Source organism: Ursus arctos, unplaced genomic scaffold, assembly GCF_023065955.2.
Source record: "Ursus arctos isolate Adak ecotype North America unplaced genomic scaffold, UrsArc2.0 scaffold_36, whole genome shotgun sequence".
NCBI classification, from domain to species: domain Eukaryota; kingdom Metazoa; phylum Chordata; class Mammalia; order Carnivora; family Ursidae; genus Ursus; species Ursus arctos.
This window is the reverse complement of record NW_026623050.1, coordinates 10,184,396-10,206,458: the sequence shown is the minus strand read 5'-3', so window position 1 is coordinate 10,206,458 and position 22,063 is coordinate 10,184,396. Positions and strand designations below refer to the sequence as shown.

General features: G+C 43.8%; 2 protein-coding genes across 3 annotated transcripts in view; both read left to right on the top strand.

The window, feature by feature from the left end:
- Nucleotides 1-844: 844 nt before the first annotated feature.
- Nucleotides 845-9,166, top strand: PATL2 (PAT1 homolog 2). Its single transcript, XM_026479818.3, has 14 exons — nt 845-860; nt 1,464-1,681; nt 2,551-2,631; nt 3,348-3,490; nt 4,020-4,088; nt 4,305-4,446; nt 5,745-5,865; nt 5,966-6,063; nt 6,275-6,328; nt 6,427-6,560; nt 6,703-6,862; nt 7,348-7,488; nt 8,290-8,387; nt 8,938-9,166. Exons 1-14 carry the CDS (start codon nt 845-847, stop codon nt 9,089-9,091), a joined length of 1,629 nt encoding a protein of 542 aa, XP_026335603.1. The 3' UTR covers nt 9,092-9,166.
- A 2,388-nt stretch (nt 9,167-11,554) lies between these two features.
- The window catches only part of SPG11 (SPG11 vesicle trafficking associated, spatacsin), a 79,215-nt gene continuing 68,706 nt past the window's right edge, over nt 11,555-22,063 (top strand). For both annotated transcript variants that reach the window (XM_026479831.4, XM_026479832.4), the window contains exons 1-4: nt 11,555-11,844; nt 14,737-14,921; nt 16,114-16,338; nt 17,777-17,978. In XM_026479831.4, the coding sequence (XP_026335616.2) occupies nt 11,591-11,844; nt 14,737-14,921; nt 16,114-16,338; nt 17,777-17,978 (866 nt within the window). In that variant the 5' untranslated portion in view covers nt 11,555-11,590. The remainder of the gene's footprint in view (nt 11,845-14,736; nt 14,922-16,113; nt 16,339-17,776; nt 17,979-22,063) is intronic.

The following is a 22,063-nucleotide window of genomic DNA, read 5'->3' as shown; positions in this document are numbered from 1 at the left end:
CTGTTATCAGAGCTGAGCGGCAGACCTAACTCATGGGACACCGCGAAGGGCGAGAATCCCCAGGTGCACTGCCCAAGTGCTGAGATCTTGGTTGCTAGCAAACCTTAGGATCCGCCCAGGGCTTTCGTATCCAATTGTGATGGAGCAAAACCTAGGGACTGAAGGGAAGTAACTTCATAAAGCTCCTAGGAAGGGTGTGGAAAACAGGGTCTTTAAAAAAAAAAATCTGCTCCCAAATACCAATCCCCATAAACTGTACCCTTGGGGGGTTAAAAATGCAGTTTATTTCTCTTACCCTTTCAAGAGTTGTCTTTATCATTAGATTATATTCTCATATTTCTATCAAGATGCAGCGGTTGGGGGATGTTGGCCCTTTAAGGGGGCAGCAGGGGAGGGGCTGGGACTCTTAAAGACAGGAGCAGCAAATCAGACCCGGCCTAGGCTGCCTTGGCTACACTAAGCAGAAAGGACAGCAACAGTCAGGCGGTGGGTGTCGGCAACAAGGCAGCTGCTGTTGAGGTGCTGTGTGTATCTGTGTGGAAGTGCTTCTCCAACTCTGAGCTCTGTCCCTTGGCAGGACAGCTCCCTGCAGCTGGGCTGGTGAGGGCAAAGGGTGGGGCTTAGGGCAGTCTGAGAGTCCAGGGTCCTGCTCCTGGAGACCCTGGGCCAATACTCCTCTGGCAACCTTGCTGGGGAGAGATCATGGCTGTTTAGGCCATGCTATCATTACTGAGGAGAAGGGTGTCTCTGGGTTTCTTTCCTGTCTCAGATTTACCTTCCAGAGGCCGACAGTGTTTTCTCACCAGAAGAAACAGACATGGTGGAAGCCTGCCAGCCTGCAAAGATGAAATGTCTTGAAGGTATTGCTCATTAGGCTGTGGAATCTGGATGAAAAGCCTTGGGGTGCAGAGACTTGCTGGTATGGTTTAGTGGACGGATGTGGGCCTGGGTGTCCAGAACTACTGGGAGTGATTTCCAAACTCTTGGACTTGCTAGCTACATCACACTGGTGACCGAGGTCATGTTTCTGGGCCCTATTTTCCTCCACTTCATGGGGAAATGATCACTACCAGCCTTGCAGGACTGCTCAGAGAGTTAAATGGACATATACGTGTGAAGTATCAGGTGCGCAGTAGGCTTCAATTGCAGTGAGTCCTGGCACCTGGGACTGGATTGGTTAAAGAGGCACTGAGAGGGCTGTCAGGTGGGGGAGAGCAAGTAGAGAAGATTGGGGTGGTACCTAATGAGGCAATTGAAGAGATATGGAAGGCAAAGGTGTTTGGCACCTGCCAGGTTCCGTTTGCTCTAGTCGGGGGGTGGGGGCTAGGGGTAACAAGAGGGGAGACTGAAGGCGGTGTTGGAGATGACTTATGAACAGAAGGATTACTGAGAAGCAGTCTCTCTAGACGAGACTCCTCGCACCTGATTCCCCATCTACTCCTCAGGCCCCTACTTAAACCAAGGCCCAAGCAAGTCCTGTAGCTCCTTGGCTCCTGAGGAGGAGCTGGTGTCTGCCTCCCAATTGGAGGAAGAGGAGGAGCAAGAGGAGGAGGAGGAAGGGGAGGAGGATCTGGATCCAGATCTAGCTCCAGAGCTGGAGGAAGAAGAGGAGGAAGAGGTGGAGGAGGAAGAGCATGATCTCGGGGATCCAGCTGTCCTCAGTGCTATCCAGAACACCCAGGTACGGGGGGCTGGGGGGGGGGGCGGAGTACAGTTGGCCTGCACTCTCTGCAGCTTACAGACGGTTGCTAAATATCCTTCTCTTCTCCGCTCCTTTCTAGCCCACCGCCTTAACCATTTGGCCACGACTACACGACCTCCACACCTAAGACAGGTTCTGGGTTAACAATTACTATTTCAGGCTTGAACCTGAGTAGAGACTCTCTCCTTCCTTCCCTCTTTCTTCCTATCTCTCACTTAGTTTCTGATGCTGTCTTCACCTTAAAAACCAGGTCCTAGCAGGGTTGTGCATAGCTCAGGTGCTGGTTGAGCTCCTGGTACTAAAGGTGAGTCATCTTTGGCCCTGACCCCTGTGTCTCAGCAGTTCATTCCTGATATTTATTCCCTTGGAGTCCCACAACCAGTGGAGAGAGACAAGGATTCCTATATAGAAATGAAATCATAGGGTGCCTGAGTGGCTCAGTTGGTAAGGCATCTGCCCTCAGCTCAGATCTTGATCCCAGGGTTATGGGATTGAGCCCCACCTCTGTCACTCAGGCTCTCTGCTCAGCGGGGGGCCTGCCTCTCCCTCTGCCTCTGCCTGCCACTCCCCCTGCTTGTGCGCTTTTTGTCAAATAAATAAACAACCTTAAAAAAAAAAAAAGAAATAAAATCACTCAGTCTCCCTCAACTTATTCCTAAGATACCAGTCTTGCTTCCCCTCAGAGAAAGCAGGAAGGGCCTGACCTAGTTGATTTTTGATTACAAGGGAGGGTCAGGCTACCATGGTCTCAGATATTGGCAGTGGTTGGCCTTCCTGCGCTCCATACCCGTGACTATAGAAGACACCTCAGCACTCATTCAAGCCTGTTTTCCTCCCTCCCATTCCAGAGAGGCCTTCTCAACTCCCCTGGAATCAAGGCCTCTGGTGTACTGGGGATGTCCCCTGCTTCCTTGCACTTTGTGTGGCAGGTGAGTCCCTTCAATCTCCATCCTGTGAGAAAGTAATGACGTGTGGAGAAGGAGCATGTGGAGCGTCCCTTAGTCTGCTCTTGACCTTGCTCTGGCGATGAAGCACCCCAAGGGAAGTGTAGGTATGGGAGGTGGGAGACACCCATAATGTAGGGACACTTGGTAAATGACAGAGGTGGTCCTGGGATAACTGGCCGTCCTATGAAAAGGACAAACCAGAGCCCTACTTCCACCTCCCTACATTTCAGCACATGAGCAGCACGGAGCTTAGTGCTAGAAAGAGCAGCGGCCTTTAAATTAACTGTCATGAGAACATGATCTGGGCTAGAGGAATTGCAGGAAATCCTGCAGGGAGAATGAGAAGACAATTGCAGCTCTGAGGAGGGCTTCAGAGGAGTCCAAAAAGAGGCAAACAAGCATTGCCCCAGTGGCTGAAGGCACAAGAGCCTGAAAAAAAAAAAAAAAGACCATCACAGAGAAGAGAGAGAGAGAGAAAGAGACAGGTGTTCACTCACCAGACAGGAAAAGCACATGCCCCCACATTTGTCAGGGGCTGAAGAGCTGCTCGCTAGGAGGTGCCAAACTCTGTTGGGTGAGGTTCTTGTGGGAGAAAAGGCAGGTGAGAATAGAAAGGTGGGAAAGGCACATGTGGCAACAGGAGCAGCATTCTGTTGGTGGAGCTGCCCTTTTCCCAGACCTCTGAATTCCATTCTCAGACGCTGGACTACCTCTCTCCAGTTCCTTTCCGGACTACCTTTCCCAGTGCCAGCTCTCCAGCACGGCACTTTGGACCTCGACTTCTCTTGCCAGACCCAACTCTCTCCTGCAGCCTTCCAACCTCATGGCCCCCTAGTTTCAGGTACTGGTTCAGGGCACGGGCCCCCCAGCATCTCCCCCAGACTGAGTTCTTCTCTGGAGGTTTCAGGACGTAGTGGCTGAGGAGGGATGGGGGCCACCTATCAGCTGCCACAGAAAAACACCTACAGAAACCTAGTCAGAAGTGTGCAGTGGAGTCCAGTCCCTTCTCCCTCACAGAGGCAGAAGTAGAGGCCCAGGGGGACTAAAAAAAAAAAAAAAACTTACTTGAGGTTAGCTGCCATAGCAGAACCAGGATTAGGACTCAGAACTCCCAACAACCAGGCCAAATGGCTTTCTACTGTGTCAAGATTTCCTGCAGCTGATCTGCAGGAAAATATATCCTGGAGGGGAATGTGAGCCCTGTTGAGCCAGGGTTGTGCTGTTTCATACGGCGGACTTTGGGTAGGCACATGGACAGGTAGGGTTCCCTTAGATGTTCAGCTGAGCTTACTAGAGGCTAATTGGATGGAAGGGTAGGTTGCTGAGTGCTTTCTTTGACTAAGCCCAAGTTTCTTTCTGCGTCTTCCTAGTCATCTGACCCAGCTCCACCCTCAGCACCAACGGATCTTGCAGCTGCAGCAACACAGTCGAACACCAAAGTAAAGCCTAGATGAGCAGCAGGGTTTGGGGCAGCTCATTTGCATGCTGGCTACCCCCATGTGATTGGGCGTCTCCCCAAAGCCTCTGCACAAAAAGACTCTCCCCATGTTGCCCACCTCTGTACTCTGTTCCATCTCTCCCTACTCACCACTTCTTGGGAAGCTCACTGTGTGGGGGTGGGTAGGTCTAAAGGAATGTTCCTTTCTGGCTTGAAGTCCTCCAGGCAAGAAGACTTGGTCTCAGCAGCCAGACCCCTATGTTAATCTCATGACCCGAAAAGAGAAAGACTGGGTGATAAAAGTACAGATGGTTCAGCTGCAGAGTAAGAACCCCTGCCTGGATGACTACTACTATCAGGTGAGCCCCAGGTGCTCTTCTTAGCCTCCGACCTTGGCATTAAATGGTCCTGGACTCCATGGGCCCTCTTGGATCATCTCTCCAGCTCTTAAAAGCCATGTTCAGTTAGGTGGAAGAGGCAATCACTACAGGATGGGGGCCACATTTCTAAAGTTGACATCCCAAGATCCTTCCCCTCTACTCTCCTACACTTTGGACAAATGGGATTATTTGCAATTACCCCAACACTGAGGTTTTGTCTTCATCCTTTGCCAAGAATTTCCCGTACTCAGCCTTAAAATATGGACTTTTCCACTTTTGTATACTTCTGTGGGTCTTAGAAATGTTTTGTTATAAACATCCATCTACTTTTTGCTTTTTTTAAGATATAAAACATGTGAATTTTATAAATATTGGGATTCAAACTCTTAAATTGAATAAATGCCGGCGGACATTTTAACTCCTTACCCTGGACCCCCTATCTTCTTTATATTTATGAGGCAAGCTCTGCTTGTGGGTTTTAGGGTTGTCTAAGCTGTGTTCCACTTTGTTTTCAACCTCCGTGAGTCCCCTACCAAGGTTCCCACCTTTATCTTCTTCCTATTTAGATTAATTTCTTCCTTTCTTTCCACGATGCTTCAAAAACTCTTCCTGCCTGGATCACTGAAAGCGAAATATTTTTATACTCTTGGTTTTTTGGCACTGCTCCAAAATGAAGGAGCTTTATTCAAGTCCTTGTTTGACTCACAGTCAGCGGCTTTATTTTAGCTTGGGATTTTACAGATTTCTTTAAGAAGACATTAGAGCTGCTGAGCCATTCTTCAGAAGCATAAAACTGGCCTAGAGTGCATTAGCTACTGGCCAATTGACAGTAGTATTATCTCGGTACTGCAAGCTGCTGATGGTCTTCATGCCATCAGATAACTCTGATTTTTGGAAAGCACAGGTAGGATCATAAAACTAAAAGGGGGAGAGGGGAGGAAAAGTGTGCAGTGTGTATCCAAGGAAGAAGGAATGCAAGAAGGTTGCAGATGCTGACACGGTTTGCTTCCTGGCTCTCCACTTGGCTCTCTGCCTTTTCATCAGATCTGGTGGTGGTGTCTAGTTCTTCAAGTTCTCAATATGGGGACCCCAAGCCAGATGTTGTGAGGCGCAGGGTACTCAAGATGCTTCAGAGTGGTTGGCAGAAGGACCTGAGGGGCCAGGATCCTTTCTGGAATGAATGCTGTAGGGAAGGGTGTATTAAGAGGTTGCACTTGAGAACTTTAATTCTAAATTCAGAAGATGAGGATACATTTTTCTATCCCATGGACTCTCAGGAATATTATCAGAAACTAGAGAAGAAGCAGTCAGATGAAGAGCTACTTGGACGAAGGAGCAAGGTTGAATCTCTCAAGCTGGTAACGCCTTACATTCCGAAGGCAGAGGCTTATGAGTCAGGTAGGACCAGGGCTGACCTGCTGGGTTGGGATAGGCATCTGGATGGACAGAGGGTGGAAAGGGGAGGGGAACATGCTTGTCCTGACTCCTTTTCGTGCAGTGGTTCGAATTGAGGGTTCCCTGGGCCAGGTAGCTGTATCGACGTGTTTTAGCCCTCGCCGAGCTATTGACGCTGTACCCCATGGATCCCAAGAGCAGGTAGAAATGCTACCTTCCCACAACCCTTCTTATCTCCCCTGTTTTGGAGAAAGGACAGGGGCACTCTCATGCTCAGATGTGATTGTGACTTAAGAGTGAGAAAGAAATGTGGTCAGACTTTTTGTTAGCCTTTCCAGCTCCATTTCTAGCTCGCCTGAGGCCTGGGCTGCTGCTACGAAGGTGTGGCTGATGGCCTGGGATTCTCTCCTAGGAGATAGGAGCTGCAAGCAGTCAGAGGCTTCAGGTGTTGTCCCGGATTGAGAAGGTGAGATGTCAACTCCTTAAGGATGAGTTCCTAATTTACCCTTGGGAATGGAATATTGCTCAAATTGACCTCTTCTTTTCCCACCTTCAAATTCCCAGATGTTTCTTCAGTTACTAGAGATAGAGGAGGGCCAGAAGGATGGGTGTCCACAGCCCTGCTACTCTGAACAGCAGAGCAACCAGGTTGAGAAGCTCTTCCAGGCCTTAAAGACACATGAGCAGAATAATCTGGAGTGAGTGTGGAAGGGTCACATCTCCAGCCCAGGAAGGGAAAGATGAGTGAACACATGGGCTTTCCTTCTGCCCCTCCTTTCTGGCATGTAGCCAGAGCCCTCTATGCAGAGCCCTGAAAATGTTCTCCTTTCTCATGTGTAGGGAGGCAGCAGATGGCTTCCTGCAGGTGCTCTTGGTGAGGAAGGGGAAAGCTCTAGTGGCAAGACTGCTCCCTTTCCTGCCCCAGGATCGAGCTGTTAGCCTTCTTCTGGCTATCACCCACCATTTGCCCCTCCTAGTCAGGAGGGATGTAGCTGATCAGGTACTGTGGCATTGAGGAGAGAAGAGGATGGTTTTGTAGATGGGTTAGGGACCCTTCCTCTCCATCCTCTGTCCCCCACCCCCAGAGATGCCCAAGAAACTGCTGGGCAGGAAGAGGTGCCAAACCTGCCACCCTTGGGTGAGGAGGTTACAAAACCAACTACTATAGGAACAACTCATCATCCTGAGATACAATGACCAAAAAACACAGACATGTGGTTGCACAGGTGTGAGTGGGCAAAGATAAGGACTCCCTGAGAAGTGCTGAGCCCCCTTGCTACCCTTCTTTAGGGAAGGCCTCCTAGATAAGTGGGTTCTGAAGGACCAGTATTAAGGTTGGAGAGACCTGAATGGTGATAGGCTTAGTAAGTAACCCGACCAGGAAAGTACCAAAAACAGGTCATCAAGAAGAGGGGGTAGAGGCAAAGGAGGAGGAGGTGAAGTTGTAGTGGAGTCTGAGAGAGGCACTTACTGACCTTCTTGCAGGCTCTACAAATGTTATTCAAACCTCTGGGCAAATGTATCAGTCACTTGACCTTCCATGAACTCCTCCAAGGACTTCAGGGGCTAATGCTGTTTCCACCTGGCTCCTCCGAGCGGCCGGTCACTCTGGTGCTTCAGAACCAGGTAACATAGTGGGGAGGCTTTTCTCTTTCCATAGATGACCTCCAGGTGGTATCACTGGCAAGGAATGAGCAAAGGAATGTTCCTTCTCCATCTTCTCTGTAGTGCTTCTCCGTGTCTTGTGAGCCCTAGGATCACCTGGAGAGCTTACTGAACACCAGTTCCTTGGTCTCACCCCCAGAGAGTCTCATTTAGTAGACCCGGGGCATGGCCCATGCATTTGCTTTTCTAACAAGCTCCCCGATGGTGCTGATGGTGCCGTCTAGAGCAGAGGTCACCAAACTTTTTTGATGGTGTACTAAGTTCTGAACCTTATCACCCACGCGGTTGTCTAGAAGTCGGAAACAAATAACACTATACTAAGTACATAACAAACACAAGATAGAATATTTGAAATGAAGAAACTAGATGCTAAGGTTCTGATATCTTTTAATACCCCAGTGGATTATTTTGTGAACCCCCCCTCTGAAGATCTTTGCCTAAAGCAATGCTGCTTTCAGTGGGGTCCACAAACTACCTGCCTCAGTTTCTTGATCTATAGACTCTGATTCCTGAGAGTAAAACCCACAAGTGTGCTTTTAATCAACTCTCCACAAAGATCTTTTGGAAAGTTCAGAGCAGGGATTTCCTTCGAAAGGTCTGAAAGTTCTTTGGCCAGCCATTGTAAAATCTGACAGTTTTCAAGTGTTGAACTCCATTTTTTACACGTGACCCTGCCCTTTTAGTTGGGAAAATGGCAGAACCAGGAAAGCACGGAATGCCTCTGGTGAACTCCTTTTACCTTGCACACTGTATCACTTGCAGTTTGGAATATCTTTGCTCTATGCCCTACTGAGTCATGGGGAGCAGCTGGTATCCCTGGAGTCTTCCCTTGAGGAACCCAACAGTGATCATACAGCTTGGTAAGATCCTAAAGGCCTTGTAAATGCTATTTCAGTCCCCTTGGGGATGTAAAGGCTGAGTTAGGCGAGATATTACCTGAGTGGTATATTCAAGTATTGGGGAGGAAGTTGGACAGAGAAGAGAAAAATATCAGTTATAGCTGTTCTCCCTTTTCATTTTTTTTCCCTTTCTTCCTTTTCCATTGTGCTCTAGAGTGTTGGTTTCCCACAGAAGGCAGTAGAAATGATTAAGGGGGACAAGCTTTAGAGTCAAACAGACCTAAGTTGGAATTCTGCCTTTGTTATTTACCAGCATTGCAACTTTTGGACATGGTACTTTCCTTCTCTAAGCCTGTTACTTCATCTATAAACTAGGGATGTAGGGATACGAGGATATGTAAAGCACTAAGCATTGCCTGGCACATACAAAATATGCAAATGTTCTCTTAACTGTTACAAGCACAGAGGGTGATAGTAGGTGGTGGAAAAAGAATTAGGAGCTTTGGCCTTGAGTCTATTTCCTGCATAAATACAGAGACCCTGATGTTTTTCTGTCTTCTCTGCTCTCCAGGACTGACATGGTGATTCTGATTGCCTGGGAGATAGCCCAAATGCCAACAGCCTCTCTGGCAGAACCCCTAGCCTTCCCCAGCAACCTTCTTCCTCTGTTCTGTCACCACGTGGACAAACCCTTGGTACAGCACCTAGAGGCTAGGATGGAGTAAGGGAAGGCAGAAACAAGGTCCTAGCCCCTTGTTCAAGCCCTGTCTAGATTCTGTCATGTAGTTCTTTTAAGGCAAGAATATGGAAGATAAGTTGTATTTAGAAGTAGTTCTAGACACTCTAACATTTACCCAGTAACCAGTCTGCTCAGGTGAGGATCCTGAAGCCTGTTTCTTCAGCCAAACCTTTTAATTTTCTCCCAGATGCTTTGCTCATTTATCATGCTAAGCTACTTAAGGGCAAGGATTAATATGAGAAACTGAATTGTTCATTGTTAATTCAAGAAATATTTGAGGGACAGCTACTCTAAGACAAAAGCATGAGCGACATGAAGGTCACTTCTGTCCTCAGCATTTACCAGCTGCTGGAAAGCGTCAGATAGTAATCAAATCACACAAATACTTTAGAAAATAGAATGATTTATAGTGAAAAATCTGTTCTCTTTGTAGGCTTGCTTGGGTCTACTGATCCAGTTCTGAAATATGTATATGTGGGAAAAGTTTAATCATTAGACACTAGCTATATGGGCTAGGTCTACAGGGATCCAGAGACTCAGGACATTTTTTATGCCTTGATACATTGGAGGATCTCACCCAAAACAATTTCTTATGCTCTCCTTAAAAACTTGAATGATATGCCTAACAGGGCATGACATAATAAGGCATAATTACAGAGATAATAGAATGATGTGTTGAAACTTGTCCTAAGTTAGGTATAATGCCATTTTCTTATGTGTGAATGCCCCAAGTTGTCCTTAATAAAAGGGACAAGGCCTTGTTATGTCTAACAAAAGTATGACCTTGGAAATTTCTTCATTGTTGACATTTTTAATAAAGAGTAGCTAAGCTAATAGAGTTCGCTATAAATATCTCCCTTGGGATATGAAATGTTTGGTTTATGCTGACAAACAAGGTCATGTATTCATCAGTCCCTGGAGTCCCTTTTATGAACACGTCACCGTTTTAGGTGGTAGGGTAACTGAGCAGTGAAAACTCCCTGTTCTTCTGAAGCTTACATTCTGGTTAGACAGGGACTGATGGAAAACATCAAGTAGTGATAAATACCTTGGTGAAAACAAAACTGGGTGGGAAGTGACTGAAGTGTAATGGTCCAGCAAGGCCTGTCAATAGTGGTTACAATTAAGCTGGAAGTACTCCCTGTAGAGGCACGGGTGAGCACAAAGCTGCCAGTCGAGAATGAACTTAATGTGTTTCAGGAACAGGAAGGAGGCAAGTGCAGCTGAAGTACACAGATAAGCTGGAAGGGTGTTGAGGTTGGAGAGAGGTAAACAGTGTATAGATCTATAAGCCATGATTTAAAAATCGGGATTCTAACTACGGGAAGTCAGAACTTTAAATGGGAATGTAATATGATTTCATTTTTAGAAGATCATTCTGACTGCTGTGTCTTAGAGGAACAAGTGAAAAAAGCAGAGAAAAATGTTCAGAGATTTATTCCATCAGCTCAGGCAAGAATTGAAAAGCAGGGGTGAGGGAAAGAGAAGAAATTTAGAAGTAAGAAATTTGGAAGAAGGAGTTGACAGCCACCACCTTTATCCAGCCCATCAGCAATGTCTGAGAAGTAGGGGGGTAATGAGGAAAAAGGGGTTGGGGGGCATTAAAAAGAGTCAAGCAAAAATTTTCTAAAGGGGAAGCAAAATTTGACAGTAGTGGTTGGTGTTGGTTGAGGGAGGCTTTCTTTTGAGCGTGACTTTATAGCATGTTCACATAATAAAGCACCCCAATAAAGGGAGAGAAAGAAATGCAGAAGAAAGAAGAATTTTACAGATCCTAGAAGAAGAGGATGTAAATCAGAGCCCAAGTGGAGGGGTTGGCCTATTGGTTACCTGTGTGACCCCAGTTATTGTGAAAAAGAATGTGTTAAGAAAGGTACTGATATTCATTACGACAACTCTCCGAATTCCTCCTCCACCCCTCTTTCCTCACCCCCTCTGCTCCTCTCCAGCTCTGCTGAAGGCCTTGGATCATACTTCCTTGAGAAAAGACTAGTAATGAAATGGGAACTCTACCCACACCACCTCTTAACTTCCCTGTTTCCCTGCCCTTTACAAGGGATATTATTTGACTTCAACTTTCAGGTCCACTCCCTCACGATGGATCAGTCCACTACCAAAGACATGGTAGCACCCAGGGCCTGTAAAAGTAAAAGCACAACAGGAAAAGAAAAAGGAGAGACAGGAACCGGGTTCCGATAGAGGGGAAACAGTAAGAAGGCGGAGGGTAATACCACGGAGTGAGTGAAGCTGCTACAGCGTGCCTGAGGCCGCTAAATTTGGCCCTTAACTCTTTCAAGGTAGTGAAGTAAACAGGCTTGAAGCAAAGGCAGACGTAGCTTTGCTGGAGTAATTGGCGCCAGCCTCCACAGGCCAGGAATGCAATCGGCCGAGATTGGGAGTCACGAGGCAGGGAGCCGGTGGGCTACGCGGCGCATGCCTAGGACGCAGCTGCGCTCAGGTGACCGGAAGAAATGGCCGAGTCAAAATGGCTGCAGAAAAGGCAGCGGGGGGAGCTGCCGGCCTCGGCGCCTGTAGCGCTAAAGCCATGGAGCGGGTTCTACCTATGCTGTTGGTGCCGGTCCCTGTGGAGGCAACGGGGCGGCTGGGATCCCGGGCGCAGTTGCACAGAGAGCAGGAGGTTCTGGGGAGCCTAACAGCTGCAGGCAGCCTGCAAGTGCTTTCCTTGGCGCCGGGCGGCCGGAGCGGGGGTACCTGCTGCCTCGGTGGCCGTTTTCGGCAGTAAGTGCTGCGGGAGGGCTGGGCAATGTCGGAGGAGTCCGGAGCCTTAGCTCGGCTGGCCCCAGTGCTCCCCTCTAGGCGTGGAGGTAGCGGGAGAGGAATGACAGCCGCGGGAAACACCTCAGATGCGATCCGGGTACCCTCTCGGAACCTTTTCCTCGCTTTGCAGCCCCACCCTCGCTTCCGCGTTCCCGGGGCGCGGAAGAGGCATCCAGCTCCTGTGCTGGCCTCGGTGAACCCGGAGCAGGTCCCAACGTAGGGGTTCTTTCATTAATTCAACGTAGGTTAATTGTTACGGTGCTGTGCAACTTGCCCATTTTCTTCTTTCAGTTAAATCCCTTAAAGATAACAGCTGGGGATCATCTCTAATTTGAATCATCCTGATACCTTTTTCTTGTGCCTGAAACAGCGACTTCCTTTACACCTGGGCTTCCCGCCGCCTTCTTCAGGGATAGTCTAGTTTGCCCATTCATTTATTCACTCAACAAATATTTATTACACGCAAACTGTTACTTAGGAGCAGTCTCTAAAGAGTTAAGACAGCTCTTAAATGTGAAGCTTGCATGACTTGGGAAGGCAGAAAAAAAAAAAAAAACAATTATAATCCTGTATTAACTTTCCGCTTCTGTAACTCTGTTCAGGAGTTAGTTTATGTCATGAAGTCTGAGAGTGCCCTCTTAGTCTTTGGGGTCTCTCTGTTTTGAAGTTTTATTTATTTAAGTAATTTCTACACCCAACATGGGGCTCAACTCACAAACCGAAGGTCAAGAGGGGCTTGCTCTTCCAACTGAGCCAGCCAGCACCCCTGGGCTCTTTTTAATAATAGAAAATGTTTAGAAACCATCTCCAAAAACATTAAGTAGTTAAGAGGTGTTTTAGCATTTCCCGGTTCTGTAACAGTGCCTGACAATAGAGATTTGTTTGTTAAATAAGGGGGTGTTTTAATCGGTTTGGCGTTTGTATTCTTTTACTCCTGATCTCTAGATGCTATGAGGAAGAATATCTCCATAGGGGAATTTAGTTAATTCAACTGTGTTAAGTACCTGTGGACACAGTCCTGTAAAGAAAGGAATGAGGCAGAGAAAAGGAAACTCTTCAGGTGTTCGAGAACTTAACAGAAGACACACATAGGAAATAATTTATTGAGGGCATCCATAAGCTACGGCATGAAATTAGTAGATTGAAGGAGAATCAGGAAGGACTTTCTATTTGAATTGGATTTTAATTTTAATTCAAGTACTTCATAGGGTAAAAATAAGGACAAATTTGTATTATTCAGGCTTTACTTATCTCAAAGTGTATATGGTCCTTTTTATATATGTTGAAATCATGTATACTGTATAGTTATTTTTACTGAAAGTTTCCTGTCTTTTCATGTGATGGTATAGTCCATATGTTAATGATGTGTATGGTGTCACTGTATTCTGCCTTTTAAATATACCTTAATTTGTTTAATCTTTTCCATATTCGACATTCAGGTTATCTTCCAGATTTTCACTGTAAACAGGAATTGGGTGCTCATGAAAAATCATCAGTTTAGGTATAAAGATAGAAATATAAAGTATGTCAGTTTTTTTTCTTTAGTAAGTACATTAGAGCACCAAGTCTGATTTTTTTCTTTTTTTTAGATATAAAATTTATTCTGTAGAAAAAAGAAAAGATGAAACTTTCTCAGTATGGTAGCTTTCTCTCATTCCATTGTAGTGTTTTCAGAAGTGAGCCCTTTTATTTATTTATTTTGATTTTTAAATTTTTTTAAAGATTTATTTTATTTTTTAAAAAATTTTATTTATTTATTTGACAAAGAGAGAGGGAACACAAGCAAGGGGAGTGGGAGAGGGAGAAGCAGGCTTCCCGCCGGACAGGGAGCCCAATGTGGGGCTCAATCCCAGGACCCTGGGATCATGACCTGAGCTGAAGGCAGACACTTAACGTCTGAGCCACCCAGGCGCCCCTAAAGATTTATTTTAGAGAAGACAGCCCTTGTGTGTGGGCATGTGTTGGGGGGGGGGGAGCGAAAGGGAGAGAAATCTCACGCAGACTCCCCTGAGTGAGGAGCCCAATCCCATGATCCTGAGATCATGACCTGAGCTGAAATCAAGAGTTGGTTGCTTAACCAATTGAGCCACCCGGGCAACCCCCCCTTACTTTTTAAATGTAGTTTAATTTAATTTGAAGCTGTAGCATCACTCATTAGTCTCTTTCCACCATTGTTAGCCATTGTTGGTATGTTGACATTATACTGCTTTAATAATTTTGTAACTGAGCTGTCCAGCATGGTAGCCATTAGCTGCATGTGACTTAATAAATTTTGCATTTTTCCTTAGTGGCACTATTCACATTTCAAGTGTCAGTAGCCACATGTGGCTTTTGGTTACTATATTGGACAGTGCAGATATATAGAGCACTTGCATCATCATGGAAAGTTCTGTTGGACAGAGCTATTCTATAATATAGTATCTCAGAGTCTTCATAGTCTATAAATACAAATAGTCACTTTTTAAAAGTCTTTGAAAGCCTTTAAGTTAGCAAAACCTATTTTGTTAATTGTGAGTACCACCTCTTGTAAATAATATACATATTTGGTTGTTGAAACTTATCCTTATGACTGTTCTTTAAATATTTCATCGGACAGGATTTAAGATGAAGCAATAGAAGCAGCCATCGTTTATTGCTCCATGCCCTCTTTTCATCACCCACTCCTATATTGTTGGCCTGAAGGGGGGGGGGGTCCCAGAGCAATGTACATTCCCTTAACTTGGGTGTAGAATTAATGCTACTACCATGTGAACTAAAGAATTGTTCTTTACTCCTTCTGCCCTTCTACCCTCACCGTTGTGGGTAAATATTATTGTGGATAATAGAATATAATAATCTATGCTTTTTCCTTAGCTTTGTATGGGAGGATTCTCATATCAGCAGCTCACCAACAGACAAGCCCAAACTGCTTGCTCTTAGTGAAAATTATGAACTGTTTATCTATGAATTTAATTTGAAAGATGGAAGATGTGATGCAACCATTTTGTATAGCTGTAGTGAGGAGACCTTGCAAAAGCTCATTGAAGATCAAAATATTAGTAAGTATTTACAGGTGGTCTTTCAGCATGTTTTAGTCTGTGACATTGCTGTGTAATCATATGTATTCCAGGAAAAGTTCTTACAGGGATGAAATCAGGGAGGGAGATTTGCCTTGTCCAATGCAGTAATCACTGGTCACGTGGGGCTGTTGAGCATTTGAAGTGTGGTTAATGTGAATTAAGATGTCCTCTAAGTGTCAGACACATACCAGATATAGTATAAAAAAGTAAAATGCCTCGTTAATAGTTTTTTGTATTAATTACATGTTGAAATGATATTTTGGATGTAATGGGATAAATAATATGTAAAAAATTTGTTTCACCGGTTTCTTTTTTCAGTGCAGCTACTAGAAAATTTAAAATTACATTGTGGTTTGCATTTGTGCCTGACAGTATTTCTGTTGGATAGTGCTGATGTAGACTGGTTACCCATCCTGAGGACTGCAGGGAACAGAAATAAAAGTACTCAGGCTTCTATATTTAAGGCAGTAGCATACCCAACACCCTTGATTTTAAGGTTCCTTCGTTTTTTGGGTTTTTTTTTTTCCTTTTTCAGATTTTTTTATTTTTAAGTACTCTCTACACCAAATGTGGGGCTGGAACTCACAACCCCAAGATCAAGAGTCACGTCCTCTTCAGACGGAGCCCGCCGGCTGCCTCCCTTCTTTTTCTTAAAAAAAAAAAAAATCTGATCTTGTGGAGTTCCCGAGAGAAGTAGGTTTTTTTTTTTTTTTTTTTTAAGATTTTATTTATTTATTCGACAGACATAGAGACAGCCAGCGAGACAGGGAGCACAAGCAGGGGGAGTGGGAGAGGAAGAAGCAGGCTCATAGCAGAGGAGCCTGATGTGGGGCTCGATCCCATAACGCCGGGATCACGCCCTGAGCCGAAGGCAGACGCTTAACCGCTGTGCCACCCAGGCGCCCCTTTTTTTTTTTTTTAAATCTTCTGTTGTGATCAGACTCTGACCATAAACAGAATGAACAGAGACATTGTAGGCTATCTTTATTCATCCTCTTACTTACCTACCAGTCATCACTTGCTTAGGTGGGTATGAGCATTAACTGCCTAGAGTCGGACAAAGTGCTGTTTCTTCTTTGTTTCACCTGTTCATGCTATGTTTACAAAATCAAAATTACCAACTGTGAAATTGTGACCAGTGAGTTTGAAATAATCTCCTTTTGCTTCCTAGGTGTTTCCTTATTATCTTTGAAAATTCTGTCATTTCGGAATAACAAGTCACTATTGTTCATCAACAAATGTATTGTCCTACACATTGTATTTCCTGAAAGAGGTGCTGAGATAGAAGTTCTCAACTGTTTCACATTACCCTTGCCTGCACAGGCAGTGGACAGGATTATTGACACGCAGCTCTGCCGAGGAATTCTTTTTGCTTTGAATAGTTTAGGCTGGATCTGTATCCTTGACAATAAAGATGGGGATATGTAGGGGAGGGAATACCTAGAAGGATGAGCCTTTTTTAGGCTTTTAGTTTTAGGGACTGGTATATAGGTAGAATGGTTAGTTTTTCAGTAAAACTTTCCAGGGAAAAAGATCTTCATGAACTTAAAATACTCACCTATATTGCTTTATATTCTATTGAAATATTTTCTAGTGTATGTACATATTTTTTCATGGTCATATAATCATCCAACTTATTTGTGTTTTTTCTAAATTATATATGCTTTATATTACCCATTTATTAAAACATGCTTGTTAAATATCTATTATGTGCTTGTTCCAGAAAGGATTTCGAGGACTGCTTATGATGTGATATGTTCATTGTCACGTATAAATATAATCCATTTATCTCTAATGATTCCATCATATTAGTGAATCATAGGGTTTGCTTAACCACTTTTAATTTGGTTTTGGAAATATTATAGTTTTTTTTTTTTGTCTCTAGCAGATCCATAGATCATTAGCAAAATTGTTCTGAAGACTTGGAAAATGACCCCTTACATGATTTTGGAACTTGTATTTCTGAATTAAAGGGATGGTTTTTCTACTTTAGTATAAAATAGCCTTTATTAAAATTTCTTTTGTAAAAATGTTATAAAATGTTGCATTAACTTCATTTTTGTTGCCAGGTTATAGAATGGTGCTGTCCAGCATGGTAGGCACTAGGCTTCTATGGCTGTTGAGCACTTGAAATTGGCTGCTGTGATTGAGGAACAGAATTCTTAGTTTTACTTAATTACTTTAAATTTAAAAGCTGATAGTTGAATCAATTATTGGAGAACTTCTAAGTATATTTAAATCCCCAAATGTGAATTTTATGAAGTTTAAATACAGATCAGGTATTTCCAATGAAAATTGAGTGTCTAAACTGAGATTTGCTACAAGTGTAAAATACCAGATTTTGAACATTTATATGAAAAAAAGGTTGTAAAATATCTCAATTTTATTTATATCAGTTACATGTTGAGATGGTAATATCTTGGGTATTTGGGTTAAATAAAATGTATTGCTAAAATTAGGTTCACTATTTTTTTTTTTTTTTTTAATAAGACTACTAGAAAATTTACAGTGACAAATATAGCTCACATTGTATTTCTCTTGGACAGCACCATTGTCGAACACTAGTGGAAAATATTAGCAAGGTATCATTCAAGGCCTGGCACAGAATGAATGGATTTTCAACAAGTATTGCTGAATGAACCCTCAGGTTTATTGGGCCACCAACTTCGTAGTCCTCCGATTACTGTGATGAGGGCTTTCTCGGTGTCCGCTGTTCCTTTTGTTACTATCCCTGCAAGGTTGCAGCCATGAAGGTTTATAAGCTCCATCCCACCCTGTGCTTGAAGTGGTGAGGCTTACTTAAGACTGACATTTTCTTTAACTCTAACTCAAAGACATTTTTGACGTTGTGGATCGTACACATGTAGCTCACGTGGATTTAGCACTTCACCAAGAAGACATGTATGGTGAGCGGCAGCAGGAGCCAGCCAAGATTTCTTCCTTTACTTCACTGAAAGTGTCTCAGGACCTAGATGTTGTAGTGATTGTCGGCTCCTCCAGCTCTGCAATTGCTCTTAACTTAAACTTGTATTTCAGGTATGTAAATTACTGCACTCTCTAATTTGAGGTAAATAAAGCCGTAAGAGGTAGAAAATGTACTTGTTAGCTTTTTTTTAAAGCAGTTTTATTTCTCTATTCAGCTAGGTTGTGTTCTAGCTACTACCTAGTGGGGTTGTTACTGTAAAATTGTGCAAATGACCTTGGCTACCTTTTTATTTCTTAATGTATATCAAAGCTATGATTTTGATTTGTGTATGTTATTATATATGGCTTATATCATGTAAGGAAAAACATTATCAAGCATAGTTTTAAAAATAATCAAGTACATATGGGGCGCCTGGGTAGCACAGTCGTTAAGCGTCTGCCTTCGGCTCTGGGCGTGATCCCGGCGTTCTGGGATCGAGCCCCACATCAGGCTCCTCCGCTGGGAGTCTGCTTCTTCCTCTCCCACTCCCCCTGCTTGTGTTCCCTCTCTCGCTGGCTGTCTCTATCTCTGTCAAGTAAATAAATAAAATCTTTTAAAAAAAAATCAAGTACATAAAACATAATAGCACAGTTGGCTATTAATACATTATTTACCCACTTTTTGGGGCGCCTGGGTGGCTCAGTCATTAAGCGTCTGCCTTCGGCTCAGGGCGTGATCCCGGAGTTCTGGGATCGAGCCCCACGTCGGGCTCTTCCGCTGGGAGCCTGCTTCTTTCTCTCCCACTCCCCCTGCTTGTGCTCCCTCTCTCGCTGGCTGTCTCTCTCTGTTAAATAAATAAAATCTTAAAAAAAAAAAAAAAACATTATTTACCCACTTTTTGCCCTACATTAGAGTAGGAGAAAAAGGGATTTACCCTGTGTTAGAATTGCTGCTTATGTGGCTCGGGGTCCTGGCAGCCTTAGGGATTACTTTTCTCTTGAAGGACTTTGATACGATATATTAAACTAGCTTTCTCCAGCCAGGATTTCCTCAGGTGTTTCCCTTGAAGGACCCACATTTGTGGCTATCTAAATACATTAGTAAAAATTGAGTGCTTCTTTGTGTTTCTTTTTGATTTAGATATTCCAGTTACCTCTGATTTTATAATGTTTGAGAGAGGTATGATACGAGAGGTGTAAGTACACACCCCAGCCTGTACCTTACGACTTATCTAAAAGTAGGCTAGTCCACATTTATGACTTCCAGTATTTAGGGTCATGCAGAACCATTAGGATTTCTGATCCTAACTTAGGATCAGAATGAGATAAACAAATCCTTGAGTAATTGGGAATGCAGTTTGATGGCTTTTATTGCTTATTGTTTGGATCACAAGAAAGGACACATTCATCTTCACATAACTACCAGAACTGTGATTTTTTTTAAATGGCCTTTTAATGCTTTCCTTTTTTTTTTTTTTAATCTTTAAGCAGGGATGATTAACACATTCTCACATCATGTGCTTGTTTATCAGTAGGCCATTTTTCCTGACTAAAACATACTCTGTGTATATAGACTTATCTCCTGATCATGTACCTTAGAAAATAATTTGATAGGTGAGGTGGGAGGAAAGCCTACTCAGCCACCCTGATCCTCGAGTGTAGGGTTCCATTCCTGTGGATGTTTTGGTAGCACTTGAGGAGAGCTCTGAAGAGGGCATCAGGCACATTCCTTTGAACAAATTGCGTTGAACTCAGCTACTTTAACATCAGTCAAAGCTAGTGTTTTATTTCCACTAAATTTGGGGATCTGTCCTGCCCAACTAAATGAGTAATCTCTATTTATTATTTACATGAATGCTCTTTAATTAGTATGATTTCTCTGGAGTTGACTGCATATTTTATTTTCTAAGTGTGCTCTGAAGTTAAAAATGTGTTTCTCTTTCGTCACTCCTGGTTTTAGCTTTTTTCCCCAATACAGAATGTTAGTCTCTCCTTTTCATTTTATCCTTTAAGATCTACCTCTCTCACGAGGCCTTTTCTTACTAAAACCCCTTCCACTTGTAATTTTATACTCCTTTTATCATTTTTTCTTCTTTGAACTTCTGTAGCACTTTTGCTTTGAATTACAGTTTGGCACTTAATTGTATAGTCTTGTATTATTTCTCTCATTTTTTCATGTTTCCTATAGAGTTTGTAAGCTCCTTGAGAAGCTAAACTCATGGTTCTTTCAGTTCATTGTCAGTGACTTTTTCTTCCATTTTACTTTAGCTGTCCCCTCCCATGCTCTTACCCTGGCTTTGTCATTGTTTGAAACTGTTCCTCCCCCAGATCACTAATCTACACATCTCACTTCCCAACCACAACTTCCCAAACTTTCCACATCACTTACTCAAGTACCCCCACTCTTCTTGTTGTCTGACATCATTAGAATTTCCGGTCAGTTGACCTTCCACTCTCTTGGCCCCTCTTGTCTTGACATCCCTCCCTTTCTAGCATGAATTTTGACCCTCATTTCAGTCTCTTTTTTTGCATGCCCCCTAAACTCTTGCTTCTGCCCTGTGGTAGCACTTGGCCTGACAAAATCTCCCCCCCCACACTCTGCCTTCTCTGTCCCTGCACCCAAGCAACCAGGCACTAGTGAGAAAACCACAAAGGAAAATTGATAGCACTGTAAGTTCACTTTTGCTACCTTTAACTGGTCTCTGAGTATTACCTGGAAATTTTATAATGATTTTCATGAGCCCATTCTTTACAACAATGTTTTGCTTTTGTTTTTAAAGATTTTATTTATTTATTTGACAGAGAGACAGCCAGCAAGAGAGGGAACACAAGCTGGGGGAGTGGGAGAGGAAGAAGCAGGCTCCCTGTGGAGCAGGGAGCCCAATGCGGGGCTCGATCCCAGGGTGCTGGGATCATGACTTGGGCCAAAGGTAGACGCTTAATGATTGAGCCACCCAGGCGCCCCTACGACAATGTTTTTAAACCTCTCTTTTCCTCAGGTCTCTACTCATTCTTTACCCCCAAGTCTTGGGTGACTTTGCCTCCTACTTTATAAAGGAAGTAGAATCTAATGAGAGCTCCCTCAGTTTCTCACATTAAGTTACAACCCCACTTTCCTGTACCCAACTCCTCATCTTCCCCTCTATTACAATGGATTCCCCTCCTTCTATGAAGGCCCATCCCTCTGTGCTCTGGATCCTATTTCTTCCCTCTTTCTTAAGGACTCTTTTCCATTTCCTCCCTTTTTTATATCTCAAACCTCTTTTAAGTATTTGACCCATATCTAGTTGATCACCAGGTCCTAGTCATTCTACATCCTAAATGTTTCTTGAATCTGTCCACTTAAGTCCTCTGTTATCACTCTCATCCATGCCACAGTCATCACTTCCTGAACTAAGGTAAGGTAACAGCTCCTAATTGGTCTCCAGATGTCTGCTCTTACCCCCTCAACTTCATGCTCTGTACAATAGCCACAGTGATGCTGTAAAAATGGATAGCTTATCAGAGAACTAGCCAGATATTAACATCTGGGGGCAGGGTATCTACCTCTGGGCAGGGGGGATGGGGAACGACCGTCTCCATGCCTCATCTTTTCTCACTGTTACCCTGTCTTCTCTAACTTCTTTTCATCATCTCCTTGATGCATGTATGTTAACATAATACCTTCAAATTGTTGAAACGGTTAATAGTAGTTTAAGTGCTCAGGGTGTTTAAATGCCTCTCTTTCTTCCCCAGCTACTCTTCTGTATACGATCATATTGCTTTTCTGCTTAAAACCCTTATTTAGCTTCCCCCCACCAAGATGAAACTAAAAATCCTTAGTAGCCATAAAGCCCTATACCATCTGTCTCCTGCCAGGCTCTCCTGCCTCATCTCACACCACCTTGCTTCTCATTCCCTATGCTTTAGCCACCTTTGCCTTCTTTGTGTTTCTCAAATGTGACAGCCCTCTTTCTACATACACTCTCACATGTACACCTGCACTTGTATTTTGTCTTTCTAGTTCTTACGCATTCTCCTGGTATCAGCCTACATCTTACTTTGTGGTGACAGTATTATGAGCAGTTAAAAACCTGGGCTTTATGGTCACATTGACTGGGTTCAAATCCAGCCCCACTTTGAGGCTTCGTTTCCATATCTATAAAATGAGGGTGTATTTACCTCATAGTGTTGAAAGGTTTAGTTTATATAAAGTTTTTATCACCACACCTGTGATA